This window comes from Seriola lalandi, unplaced genomic scaffold (genome assembly GCF_002814215.2).
Source record: "Seriola lalandi dorsalis isolate HSWRI2012SDOR001 ecotype SW California unplaced genomic scaffold, Sedor1 jcf7180002054883, whole genome shotgun sequence".
NCBI classification, from domain to species: domain Eukaryota; kingdom Metazoa; phylum Chordata; class Actinopteri; order Carangiformes; family Carangidae; genus Seriola; species Seriola lalandi.
In genome coordinates, this window is record NW_019525658.1 from 4,290,465 (window position 1) to 4,303,857 (window position 13,393).

General features: G+C 40.2%; 2 protein-coding genes across 3 annotated transcripts; both read right to left on the reverse strand.

Annotated features, from left to right (window-relative positions):
* Nucleotides 1-617: 617 nt before the first annotated feature.
* Nucleotides 618-7,819, reverse strand: abcb9 (ATP-binding cassette, sub-family B (MDR/TAP), member 9). Its single transcript, XM_087171651.1, has 11 exons — nucleotides 6,320-7,819; nucleotides 5,313-5,427; nucleotides 4,972-5,107; nucleotides 4,652-4,852; nucleotides 4,366-4,563; nucleotides 4,145-4,273; nucleotides 3,866-4,054; nucleotides 3,279-3,452; nucleotides 2,490-2,649; nucleotides 1,795-1,931; nucleotides 618-1,639 (listed from the first exon to the last, which is right to left on the reverse strand). The coding sequence occupies exons 1-11, from the start codon at nucleotides 7,005-7,007 to the stop codon at nucleotides 1,325-1,327; spliced, it is 2,442 nt and encodes an 813-aa protein (XP_087027777.1). The 5' UTR covers nucleotides 7,008-7,819; the 3' UTR covers nucleotides 618-1,324.
* A 1,203-nt stretch (nucleotides 7,820-9,022) lies between these two features.
* On the reverse strand, nucleotides 9,023-12,733 carry LOC147817143 (gypsy retrotransposon integrase-like protein 1). Of its 2 annotated transcripts, XM_087171656.1 has the most exons (8): nucleotides 12,384-12,733; nucleotides 11,525-11,718; nucleotides 11,332-11,443; nucleotides 11,098-11,236; nucleotides 10,895-10,949; nucleotides 10,538-10,795; nucleotides 10,349-10,465; nucleotides 9,023-9,651 (listed from the first exon to the last, which is right to left on the reverse strand). In XM_087171656.1, the coding sequence occupies exons 1-8, from the start codon at nucleotides 12,550-12,552 to the stop codon at nucleotides 9,394-9,396; spliced, it is 1,302 nt and encodes a 433-aa protein (XP_087027782.1). In that variant the 5' UTR covers nucleotides 12,553-12,733; the 3' UTR covers nucleotides 9,023-9,393. The 2 variants fall into 2 exon arrangements, with proteins under 2 accessions (XP_087027782.1, XP_087027783.1); XM_087171657.1 differs by lacking the exon at nucleotides 10,349-10,465.
* Between the last annotated feature and the right edge of the window lie 660 nt (nucleotides 12,734-13,393).

A 13,393-nucleotide genomic window follows, 5' to 3' on the forward strand; every position in this document is an offset into this window, starting at 1 on the left:
AATCAGCTGAAGGACTATAATAAGTGTAACTCATGATGTCACAAAAAGCCAATGATTTGAATGACAAAATGTGTACTGTGCAGTCATAACAAAACAGAAGATAGCAGTGGTGAGATAGCAAAGGGGGGCTGAGCATGATGACTGACTCTTTGCCTCTGCCTAGTAGATATGGCTCCAACTAATTAACGGGACAATTATTTTCTCACTTAAATATATTTGAGCTATAAAATTTTAGAAAAAAACTTGTTTGTTTTGTGAAAAAGTGCAAAATCTAATGAAATGCAGTTTACCATTATGATAATATTTAGCAATTTTGGTGTAAATTTAGCTTATATGATGAATCATTTATCAAGAGTTGCAGATTAGTTTTCTCTCAATTGATCAATTAATCAAATAAATGTTTCAGCTTTAGTTGCAGCAAAATTACATTTCGCCAACATCATGAATTTGATACAAATGACAAAGAGTCACCCAAAATATTATAAATAAGTCACTAAAAGTTACTAGTATGCCCATGTTTCCATTGGCTGAAGTGGGGTTTTACAAGGAGACAGTGAATGTAGCATATGGCATTAATCCAGCATGTTTGTTGTAACCATAAAAGACTCCATGCAGTGTATTTTTACAGTCTTCATTACACAGATTGTTCATTTACAGTGGTTGATACAGTTACATTATGTACAAGTAGTGTCATTAATTGCTTTCTTTCTTTATCACTGACAATCATAAATCTTTATAGTGCATTCAGTTCCACAGCCAAAGGCACCTGTCTTTTCTTTGTAGTCACCAAGCTGCTTACTTACAAATAATATAATTTATCCACCTGGAAAAGAAAAACCAAGCATTTCCACACCTGCTACAGCAAAACCAATACAAAAGCAAAAACAAACCCTGTGGAAGACTTAGATAAGACAAGTTCTGTCTGTAGTGTGATGATGAGGTATTAAAAAGTAAAAACACACACAATCGTATACAGTACATCAATCAGTTAATAGTCATATTGACCACTCATTCAAGTTTTATCTCCAATGGCAAACTCAAATCAAGGGTCAGCCTTGATATGATATGTTTTGATACATTTGACTCTATTATAACTTAATTATGCTACTCAGTTCGTCGGATCTTTACCTGAACTGATTCTGACATGATCATTTCATCAAATTCCTCATTAAAATATATCAAGGTTCTCTATTTCACTGGAGCATTTTGAGTGCTCTGTGGTCTATATTCTGTCTAAGATACAGAATCTGCATAAAATAGCTTCTACAGTATAGGGTTTTAGCAGCAGTCCACTCCCATTTCAACAAGCTGCTGTTGCTGATTCTCAGTAGCGAACATTGCACTCAGACTCGCTGGCGCTGCTGCTTTGTCTTCTCCGCTGATTCCCTCCGTCAGACTTCCAAGGGAGGTTTTCTGATGGGTTTAGGACCTCCGCCCCCGTCTCTATGCCCAGGACCTGCCTCTGCACCAGCTTGCAGTAGAGCCCCCCACTGGCCATCAGCTGACTGTGAGGGCCCTGTTCAGCCACACGTCCCCTGTCGATCACGATGATGTTGTCTGCTTTCTCCACTGTGCTGAGCCGATGGGCGATCACCAGCACCGTGTGCTCCCGTAGGATGTTGTTCAGAGCCTGCTGAACCTGCAATGGATGGTCAGACATAAATCAACACCTCTCTGAAACATTATATCATTCACTAATGTTGTATTTACTACAGGCTATATTACAGGACTGCACTACATCTAACAGGTGCTGCAGATGTCACTTGGCTTTGGTAATTGTAGCAGTTTACTTACAATGTGCTCACTTTCTGCATCCAGAGCGCTGGTTGCCTCATCCAGGATAAGAACACGTGGGTTGCGGATGAGAGCTCTTGCTATGGCCACCCTTTGTTTCTGTCCCCCTGACAACTGGGTGCCCTTCTCTCCAACACCTGGGAAAAATAAGGTGTGACATACATAATAGTTAGTAGTATTTAATTTCAGAAAACAATAATATGTACTTACTGTTAGGCTCTTTTACATTTTGGGGGCATGTGTGTCTTTATTTGGTTAGTGGACAGAGGAGAGAGGACTAGAAATAAGCGTAGTGAGAGTAAATTCCCAGCCAGACTCAATTGTACTTGAATATGGACCAGAATAAGTGGGATGTGACTAATAATAATGATATTCTTGGATTAAAACTGCTTTTATGTGTCAATAATAAATATCAGTAAAAACTTTTTTTATGCAAGACGCGTACTTTTCAAAATAAAGTAATGATTATGATGAAACTTGACTAGATGAGACTAGATCCCACTGAACCTGAAATAACCGTGAGCTCTCTCGCAGGAGACCAGTCCAAGGTATGTATAGAAAAACGTAAATCAGTGCAATATTGATATTACTTAGTGTTTGTTTCTATTATGCTAATCACTGACTGGATGTCCTTGATAACATACCTTTTCCATTACTAATACAGTGACTTGCATATTAACAGATCACATAATTACTTGTCTCATAGCCTTTGGGAAGGGTGGTGATAAAGTCATGAGCGTTAGCCTTGGTGGCAGCCTGCACCACAGCCTCCATGGGGACGTCACTCAGGCCATAGGTGATGTTTTCCTCGACCGTCCGGGCAAAGAGCACAGGCTCTTGGCCCACTAGAGCTACCTGCAGAGACAAAATAACAAATGGATGAAACTATGTGTGAAAAACATTAACCAACAAGTTAAGCATATTCCTATATATCGTATATATCTTCTTCCTCTGTGCCATAAAGCTCCATTGTTGTCCAAAACCTATTACAACACACCAGTGAGCCGCACTGTTGAACTGGGTGACATGTTCCTTCATTATCAGGAACACACGCACTGTAGTTTATTTTGACTCACTCCCACACACACCCTCCTGCTGTAGGAAATACTCGCTGGAGCACCCAATGTGGATTAATCAGCAGCTGAAAATAGGCCCTCACACATGCACCATTTACTCCAGTTTGAGTAAGATTTGCTAAAACTACAGCACCCAGCTGTTTCAGGAAATTACTTAGCCTTAAAAAAAACAAACAATGTATATAGAGTATGTCACACATTTTTAAAGATAGGAACAAATGGGCTTGGGGTCACAGACGGAGTAGGGAAACTGTAAAGTATTGACAGATGAAAAAGGGCCTTGTTGGTTTTGGGCTTTTGCTGGGATTTTTTGACAATAAGAAAAAATATAGAACATCAGTCTCCTCCTTTAAAAGAACACCCTGTCATACCCCTGAAACGATGTCTGTTAAATTGATTTATACAGACCTTGGAGTGGAAGTAGTCGTGCTGGAAGGTGTGAACAGGTTTTCCATCCAGCAGCACTTGGCCTTGTTGAGGAAGGTAGAAGTTTTCCAGCAGACTCACACAGGAGCTCTTTCCACTGCCTGAGGGTCCTACGAGGGCTGTGACCTCTCCTGGCCGCAGGGTGAATGACACTCCCTACACAAGGAACCGATTCAGGAAGTGATTTTCTTCAAACTTAGAAAATCAGACATCTTTTTATCTAGTAAGAAGAATGGGTTTCAAGGCCGGAGGGGCTACTGATATTTGGGATTTATGTTACTTATATCTGATAATATTTGCATAAAATTCGATCTGTAAATATGACCATGATCGTGTTCAAATATCACAAAAAAAACTGTTTCCCCAGAATAACAATGTAAAGTAGCTTTTAGACACAGATTAATTACATAAAATACTTTTAATTCAAATGAAAGGCTTGTATTGGCCCAATATTTTATATAAACTGACCCCGAGCTGCAACATAAAGCCAAACTGACCAGCTGTGAATAGAGTATTAGTTATACAGGGTTTCTCAACACAGTGTAGCAGCAAGATCCCTCAGAACAAACCTTGAGGATATCAATCTCAGGGCGTGTCGGGTAGGCAAACGTGATGTCTTTAAATTCAACCAGACCGGTACATGTGTCTGGAACCTCTGTACCATCAGCTCGGTGTTTGGGTTCCCTGTCTAGATACTCAAAAACCTTCTCAGCTGCTCCCACACCCTGCATGAGGCCTGTGTACACCGACGCAATGCTCTGAAAGATGAATTACAAAGGAGCATTAGCATCATGTACTTGTTTTTGTAGACTTGTAATAAAAAGATAGAAAGGAAACAGATAACATACCTCCAGACATTCTCCCAGCTCAAGCATGTATATGAAAAAAGATATCAAGGCACCACTGCTCATCTGACCAGTAACCACAAGGTGACCCCCATAGTAGAGGATAGCAACCTCCAGAGCGAGCTCTGAAATCTGAAAAACACACACAAGTACTGTAACAAACAGTTATCAATAAAAATAAAAAAAAAACAGAACAGATTTAGAGCTTTACTGTTGATACCTACACAACTGGACCACATATAGCAAGCATAGGCCAGGGCTTGCTTTTTGTTGAGCTGGAACATGACTAAGAGTTTGGCATAGTAGGAGTCAGCCTCCCCACACTCGTTGGCAAAGCTCCGCACCGTCCTCATGGCTGAAATGGTTTCTTCTGCAACTTTATTGGCCTCTGCAAGAGTTGTTTGCACTTCTTTGGTCAGTTTCTGTAAAAATAACATTAAAACAGAGATGTTACTCAGTTTTATCTTCAAAATAAATCATCAGTACAGATACAAAACAAAACTACTTTACCTTGTAGTATTGTCCGTAAAGTGTAGAGACGACGGCAATGAAAGGGAATCCCATGATGGTCACCAGTGTGAGCTTCCAGGACATCCCAAACATGAAGATGAAGAAGCCAGCACCCTTGATGATGCTCCTCAGGAAGATGTTGACATTCTGGGAGATGAGATCACTCACTTGGGTAGTGTCAGCTGACAGACGTGAGATGATGTCACCTACAGGGTGATATAGGCACGTAGTAGCATTAGGAGGACAGCTCTATTGTCAAAGAGGGCCCTTGAGTAGATGAAGGAACAAAAGATGGATGGATGTATTAATAGCGTTTCCAGGTCACCTGTGTGGTTGTCATCAAAAAAGGCAATTTCCTGCCTCATCAGCGTTCTGAAGAGATGGTTCCTGAGCCGAAGGTTTAATCGAGCAAATGTCATGGTGAAGACTCCTCCACGCACTCCCATTGCAAGTGAACTGAGGAGAAAGAAAAGGTCGTCAAACATTTTTCTGGTTTGTGGACAGGACACGTGAAGAATAAATAAAACAAACATAACACACGTCCCTCTCATGCCAGTCATTTCATTTTCAAAATCCACCCGGGATTACAGTGACGACACACATACATTTCACAATCAGAAGACAACCTGTATATTGTATTGTATATTGTGCAAACACCCACCTGGCTAAGGCCAGCACTGCCACTGTAATGACCGGTTTCGCAAAGTACTCCATGCTCTTGTGAACCACAATGCTGTCTATGGCCTTCCCATAGTAGTACGGTATGAAGGCTTCACCTGAAGAGAGACACCATGATACACTCTCAGAGATGTTCACATATTTCTGGGTTTGGAATTGATTATTCCTACATAATGAGTTATCTTAAATGTCATCAGTAAAAGCAAGATGCTTAGTGAGAACTCTTGGACAACAATGAGATATTTGTTTTCAAATTAACTTCAGAAATGGAATAAAGTTAGGTTAAGAGTGTAGTTGTTTCTCAGGTGTAAGCACTTGCTGCTTTTCTTCGTCTTACGTGATAATAAACTAAGTATCTTTGGGTTTTGGACCAATAGCTGAAGAAAACAATTGATTTTTAAAAAGTCACACTTCTTCTTTGTCTAATTTCTGACATTTCATAGACCAAACGATTAACTGAGAAAATAATCAGTCAATCAATCAATCAATCAATCAATAATAAAAATAATCATTATCTGCTGCCCCTGTTCAGTGGGTCTTAATTTATACTGGTACGCATTTTGAAGGTGAGGTGTTTTTGCCAGACAGTTTACACTTTATGGACAAGCACTGTTTAGAAGCTTTTTAGAGGAGTTAGTATGTAAAACCCTGCATCCAAAAATGCTCTGTATCTTCAATAAGGTGCTATAAAGTTCCTGTTCCAGTCTCAAATGTTATTTCTTCTTTTTGTCTGTTGTGGAAGATGAAGAACCCAAGAGCCTTGTACTTTGACATTAACATTGGCACGTAACTGCATTTCTATGAAGCCAAATCTTAAAGTGTTGTGTGATAAGGAATGAGTAACAGAGTCATAACCTTCAGACTCAGTACTTAAATTGCCATAAAAAGGCTCTGTTGAGATATTGAGCATTAGTGTTGCAATCCTGTGTAACAGTCAGGTGGAAACACTGTGACTGGACAGGTTTATATTACGATGTTGAGGTCACTCACACACAGCAGAGATGAGGAGGAAGAGGACGGCTACAGACACCAGTCCACCATCCTTCTTGCAGAAGGTTAGCAAACGTCCCAGTGTTGCCCCAGAGCTGGTCTTCTCCTTCTCCTGGTTTCCCTTCTCCTTCTGCTTCTTCCTCTCACACCCCACACCCCGCTCCTCCTCACCACCTGTCCCCACCAGCTTCTCAGTGTCTTCAGAGTCTCCTCCGCCTCTGTTGCTGGTGCTGCTGGTGCCGCTGTCGTGAGTGCTCACCGAGACGGACTGCTTCCCCAGCAGGCTCCAGAGCAGCATGACTCCCAGAGAGGAGGCACAAGTCCAGCATATCAGGCTCAGGAGCCAGGGCTGGTCTGTCAGAGGCTCCACTTCAGACAGCATCAGCAGCTTGGCCAGGGCATAGGTGATGATGACCAGGCAGATGAGGAGAATGAGGGTGGTGAGTGTAACGACCCTTGGTGGGCCGTCCTCCTTGTTCCATGATACACCTATGGAGGCTCCCAGCAGAAGGGAGGCTCGGAGCAGCACAGTCCCCCAGAGGTCCAACACTGACCGGAGGATGTTAAAGTCCAGGACATCCTTTCTGAATATGATCAAGTGTGATCCATGTGTGTATAGGACAGTGCTGACGACAATATCCAGTAGGACAAACAACACAGTGCAGCTCACACTTACTTTGATGCCCATGCTGATTATCAAGGCAGAGTTACAGGGAGTTATGACAAGTACTATCAGTGGTATAATATCCCAGATAACTACAAAAACTGCCTTTTCAAAATAAAACTCAGGGTGATTAGCAACTAGACTCAAATATAGGACATCTGGTCAAAATTTAATTGAGGCCATACATTCGGAAACACATAATAAATACATACTGCCAGAATCATTATGTGGTATTTTAAGATCACTCAGAATTTGGCAGAAATGATTCCAAATAGGAATATTTGAATGACTTCTTCACACTTACTGTTATTTTGAAGGAATTTGCTTCCGGTCCTCTGCGGCTCGTAACAAGAGGAATAGGAGGTAGTATGATACAACAAGCTTAATTTAAGCTGTAACTACGCTATAAATAATTGCCCTGTAAGGTTGTAACATTGCTCTCAGTCTAGCACATGTTCTACTACATTACTGGCTGCATGTATAAGTTAGCCATTAGCAGGCAGTGAATTGTGTTGCGTCAGGTTACAAATGCGTCCATGTTATTTAATCCCTGAAGGTCCAGCCAGGTGTCCACAGGAACCTTAACCGATTTACTATAGTTTTTCTATATGCATAGTAAAGTACACAACATCGTAAATAGTAGCCTACACTTGCTACATGCTACTTTACTCAAAACGAACAAAGTAGGTTTAAGAGAATGAAGTGACACTAGCGAGGTGGACGCCGGTTTCAAAGATCGTCTACACAACAGAGGACTCCCACTTGACAGGAACTACAAACTGGCATAAACACACACACACGCTTACTGCTTCGTACAATACGTATCCTAACTGTCATAAATCTGATGTATCCGTGATGAAATGACCTATGCATCAGTGAAGTCAGTCATATTATAAAAGCCCCCCCCCCCCCCCCCAGTTTTCACATAATCAATAGTAGTACTAATATATATAGTGAACTAATATTTTCAAAATTAAACTTCAAATAAATCACTTCTTGTTACATGAAAAAAGAAGTGAATTAAAGTTAGTAAGCTCCAAACACATTCAAACTGCCACACAGGTTTACCCTTTAGAAACGGAGAGCTCACTCCGCAGTGGTTTTAATTTATAAAGGAGTCAGAATGATACCTCTTTGCTTTTGACCTACCTTTGCTTTCTGACGCACAGCAGTTGTTGCGGAAGTGAACGTGTTGTGTAGCCCCTCTCACCAGGAATTGTAGCGCGTTTAAGAGCATCAGGCATGATCATGGATGTATTATAAGAACTTATAATAATGTATTATAAGAACATTCAGGCATCACACAAACCAACGACCCTTCTCTCTTTGATGGGAGAAAGTTTTTTTTGTGAAAGTGAGGTTTTGTGAAATCTCAATGAAACACCAGAATAAAGTGTGTATAGTGTCTTTAGGTTCATTTTGGTTTCACTGCCGCAACTTCACTGTTTTGGTTCATATTATATATTCATTAGATCTAATTTATAATTTCTGTTTTCATATGGTGCTTTTTATTCTATTGTTATGTTTCTTTTAATTTCTGTTAAGCACACTGAATGACCTGTGTATGATAATGTGCTATGCAAATAAATTTCCCTTCATTGCCTTCACTCTCACTGCTCTTATCAGCATTTTTTCCAGCAGCAGCAGACAGCTGTTTTGTTTTCATCATCAGTAGACTCAATTTTCACAACGTGTCCTGCCCCAAACAACAGGCAGTTAGTGGCTACACACGGTGGAGCATTTGTCAGCTAGAGACACATTTTTCTTGGGAGATGGAGACCAAACCAGAGCTGAAAGAAAAGTGAATATAGGACTTACCTTCATCAAGTGGATAAAAACATGACTCCAAATGAATTCTAATATTGCTCTCTGTTATCCTGAATGTGTTAATAGGCAACTATTTGCTAATACATTTAATACCACAACCTTATGAGATTATAAAATGCCATGTTTTCAGCTTTTTAAATCTAATTTTAACAGTAACGAACGCTCACAAGCAATATCTAATGTCCTGTCATGTAATGGCTATACACCAAGGCTTCACAAATAAAACAATACCTTTATTTTAAAGCACTGCAGTGTAAGAACATGTTGTACGACAAAGTGAAAACAATTAAGTTCACATCATTTTCATGGGAAACACTTTTTTGTTGGGAATTGGGAGGAAAAAGCTCAACAATTCTTTAGGGTCAACGCTTCCTTCCGGTTCTTTGGCCAGCGAATTCTGTTTCTAAGTGTGAGATTCATCTACAAGTGACACATCAACCCGCAGTGTCTTCAACTGTAGTAGCACTCATCATCACATTCATCAGGATTTCCATCTTCGGTCCAAGACTTCAGGCAGCTCATGATGACATGCAGTCGTGCTCTGATGGGATCTCTACTCTCCAGTATTTTCAAACTGTTCCTCTCAGTGGACGTCAGACTCAGGTAAGTGATATGCTAACTCAGTCTTTATGTCTTCGGCGCTGTTTTGCTCAGTGGAAAGCACCGTGTCAACAGGAAAAGACAAATATAAACTCTCTTTCAGTTTTTTGGGTGAGGGCGAGTCTCCAGCACCGAACAGAGGGTCTGCAATTTTAAAGGTCATTGAGGGCATGTTATGTGCCCTGCGTTTGGCGTTCTTCTTCTTCTCTTGTTTGTACGCTGCATTCATATTGGCTAGCACCTGGAAGTGAAACACATATTTAGGCACAAAACAGAAGGGATGTTAAAAGAACAATACAAAAAATCTGAGCCGAATCATTTCCCTCCATATCTACCATATGTTAAATAACAGTTATGTAATGAGTTAACAAATCAAAGCAGATAAATGTATCTATTTGTGATTATTCTGTCCACAGGTTTGCTGTTGAATGACACATGGGTAATACTAGTGTTGACTCTGTATCCTAAATAATTAATATTTTCTTACACCTGAGGTTTCTGTGACAGAAAGGTGTAAGAATCAGGTTTCTGTCATGTAATACACATGACTGTGCACAACAGTCAACACAAACGTCACCATGAAGACATCATGTCCAACATGTTACGATACATGCCAAGCACCACGTCTGGGGCACATGAAAACATAAACAATGCAACAGCAAGCTTGGTTGAATGTAAGTTTACTATCAACTGTGGCCAGTCACAGAGGGAACAAAAACTGTTAAAGCTGCCCAGCCCTAATATAAGGTCATGTGACTATTGTCTTAAGACAGACTTAACGCCATCTCAAGTGACCTTTAAAGACGCAGCAGTGAGAAACATCGTTCCTCAGCTTTGCATGTATGTAAAGTTGCGCACATGTGAAAATCAAACAAAGAACGAACTCCAACACCTGCATTATTTTCATTCATGAGATAAAATAAATTAATGTGAATTACCAGCTGCTTAATGGAGTTCTGTTGCTCTTGCATTATTGTCATATATGTAGAGGCCTCCTCCTTTGTGGAATACATATCCTGCTCTTGTTCGTCATAATTCAGCAGGCTCAGTGTAGTCTAGAGGACAGGAAGGGACATGTAATAAGCAGACACCAACACGCTTAGTTAGGCTTCTTCCCTTAGTCTTACCTCATTAGGTAAATTAGCTTTCCTGTTGAACATGAGGGAGTAAGGGGTGAACTTGGTCGTAGGGTTGGTGGACGTCCTGAACAAAAACAGCACAGGGTCCAGAAAGTCGTCCCATTCCGCCTGCTTCTCTGTTACCATCTGCACAACAGCTTCCTTCAGTAAAGGACTCGTGCAGTCGTGGAGCGGGTTGAGCTGAGGTTGATCCAGTGGAGACACCTTCTGCACGATGCTCCACCTGTCGCACAGCAGCTTCGTAACCTGGAAAACATCCGTATATGCACTGACAAAACTGACCCACAGCAGTACCACAATCTCTGATCGGTTTATTTCAAATGAACTTTGTGATTCACAGCTCACCTCATCACAGAAGTCAGCATTCTGCATGCACACTATTGTTTTAGGGGCACCAAACCTAATTCAGCAGAGAACAGATTTAGTGCAATTTCAGGTTAAAAATATCTTAAAATTGAGGATATCAACATGCATTAAACTACAAGTAGTGGCCTAGATTTAGATCTCATTTCAACCCCAGTGACTATTCAAGGTTTTATGTATTTTACCTGTATATACATTTGGAGATGCATCTTGCAACAGAGAAAGCATCTGTCTTTTGCACTGGAAATGCTTCTGGCCATTTACTGAGGTAATCGATGAGGACTGTAACATGAGTGTTGCCTTGCTGTGTCTCTGGAAATGGTCCTGTTGGGGAAGAGAAAAACAAAACAGGTGTGAAACTAAGGAAATAAATTAAAAAACAGAAAAATGTTATATGTTGAATTAATTGAGGCAAAAACCTATAATGTCAATCCCAACAATATCCCAAGGTGTGTCCACTTTTATAGGCCGAACCGTCCTTGCCAGGTTTTTATTCCTCTCTGTGTTCTGACAGGTCTCACACACTTTAATCTGGAACAGGCAGGAAACAGTTATCATATTATCAGTGTAGTACCCTGTGATATTAACTGAGCCAAACAAAGATTTAAGTACCCAATCCACTACATCCTTGATGATCCCAAGCCAGTAGTACTTGCTCTGGATTCTGTGGACAGTCTTCTTTTGGCCCAGGTGATGGCCGATGTCGTTGAAGTGGCAGTCAAGAAAAATCTGCCTCTTCCTCTCAGCCTCAATCACCACCTCCCTCTTCTCCTCTTTCTTGGGTCCCACATAGTACAACTTGCCCTCTTGAATAAAAATATGAATGAAGGGGATGTGTGAGATATTTGACAATTATTGACAGTGTAAGCAAGGTTTAAAAACCCCCAGACAGAAGACTACTACTGAATGCAGACAAATGTGTAAGAGAGCGACTCCAGGCATACAGAAAGAACATGACACCATGCTCAGTTGAAAAATATTTGTACTTAACGTAGTCGTGTTTATATGAAAAGCTGGATATTTGATTGAATATAACTTTGGAGTTGCTGGAAGCATTTGAAGTTCATTCTTCAATTCGGCATATACTCAATTTACCGAACACAACGTATCTCCTGAAAATGTAAACTTTTAAAAGTAGTATAGATGTTTTTGCCATAACTCTTTGCCCCTAAGCAATATAACTTAGTTAGCACCAATAGCTAGTTTTAGAAGTTGAGAGTTAACTGATACAGAGTACTGGTTATGGTGAGCCACTAAGTCAATGAGCCGAATTTTCTACCGACTCAGTCAGATTCATAAAATATCTTTTGTTATGTCCTAGAAGGTTCACACTTTCTGACAACCCAGGGAAGTTTAAATTGGCAGTTTTGTGAATCGAAGTTCGTCATGTCAATAGACAGTAGAGCTCGAGGATAGCAATGCATACTCAGTGTTTGCCACTAGTAAATTCAAGTTTTAATATAACTCTTACCGTCAACGATAAACTTCTGGGCGTATCTTTTGAGATTCTTCTTTCGTAAAGGATTCATCGTCTGGGGCAAACAGCCTTTAGCCACTAAAGTGTAAATGTCACCGAGTTTATTGGAGCTGGATTCAACCACCTCCTCCTCAGCAACTTGCAACGACTCCACGCTTAACATTTCAGCTCAGACTTAAAAATTAGCACAAATAAGAGCAATTACACACCTCGATAAACATAAATATGCTGAATACCAATCGGCATATTTAGAAACAGCGCTGCTGCTGCTGCTGCTGGTAACGAAGACAAATCCACAACAAAATCACAAACAGGATGAAGACACAAAGCGTGAGTTGTGCTCTGCGTCTTCTTCTACTGTTGAATTTAGCCGGTAGATTTTTTTGCATTAGCGCCACTACTTGACAAACACAAGTACTTACTGCAAACGCTCCTTTAAAAAAGAATGGAACTAAACACAATAATAATGATAATAATAATAGTATTAAAAATAACAATTAATGTTGTGATGTAATGTTATTTCACTCATACTTCCAGTACACACTTTCAAAGTGTCTTGACAATCAAAGAAAAAAAAAACCTAATATTTTAAAAGATAAAATGAGAAAAAAACTGGAAACTGACTTGACAGTCAATGAAATGTAAATAAAATACTACTTTTAAATAAAATAATAATTAAAAAATGTGGAAACTGACTTGACACCTCCCTCATGTGGGCAGGCAAAACCTCCAGAAAACCTTTCAGGTCAGATTGGAGGAGTCCTTGGGAAGAACTACACAAGAGGGGCCATCTTCCAAGGCTTGAAGGTGTCTTGACAGTAAAATCATTTCAAATGATGACAATGTTTTGGAAATACAAGAAGGAAATCTTTGGAAGAAATACTCACATACAGCAATGTCATGAAGCTCCAGGGCGTCTTGATGATAACCAAAAGGCAATGATGTTGATATGAACAATAAAATAAAGAAAATAAAGAACTTATATGACACCTTCTAGTGTACAA

Excerpts from the sequence above, each read along its gene's own strand:
- abcb9 (XM_087171651.1), bottom strand. The coding sequence starts at position 7,007 with ATGGGCATCAAAGTAAGTGTGAGCTGCACTGTGTTGTTTGTCCTACTG. Across the intron at positions 4,274-4,365 it reads GCTATATGTGGTCCAGTTGT|ATTTCAGAGCTCGCTCTGGA; the intron begins GTAGGTATCAAC and ends TGTGTTTTTCAG. Across the intron at positions 4,055-4,144 it reads AGCTGGGAGAATGTCTGGAG|AGCATTGCGTCGGTGTACAC; the intron begins GTATGTTATCTG and ends TTCATCTTTCAG.
- LOC147817143 (XM_087171656.1), bottom strand. The coding sequence starts at position 12,552 with ATGTTAAGCGTGGAGTCGTTGCAAGTTGCTGAGGAGGAGGTGGTTGAA. Across the intron at positions 10,796-10,894 it reads ATGCTGACTTCTGTGATGAG|GTTACGAAGCTGCTGTGCGA; the intron begins GTGAGCTGTGAA and ends GATGTTTTCCAG. Across the intron at positions 10,466-10,537 it reads AAGCTAATTTACCTAATGAG|ACTACACTGAGCCTGCTGAA; the intron begins GTAAGACTAAGG and ends CCTGTCCTCTAG.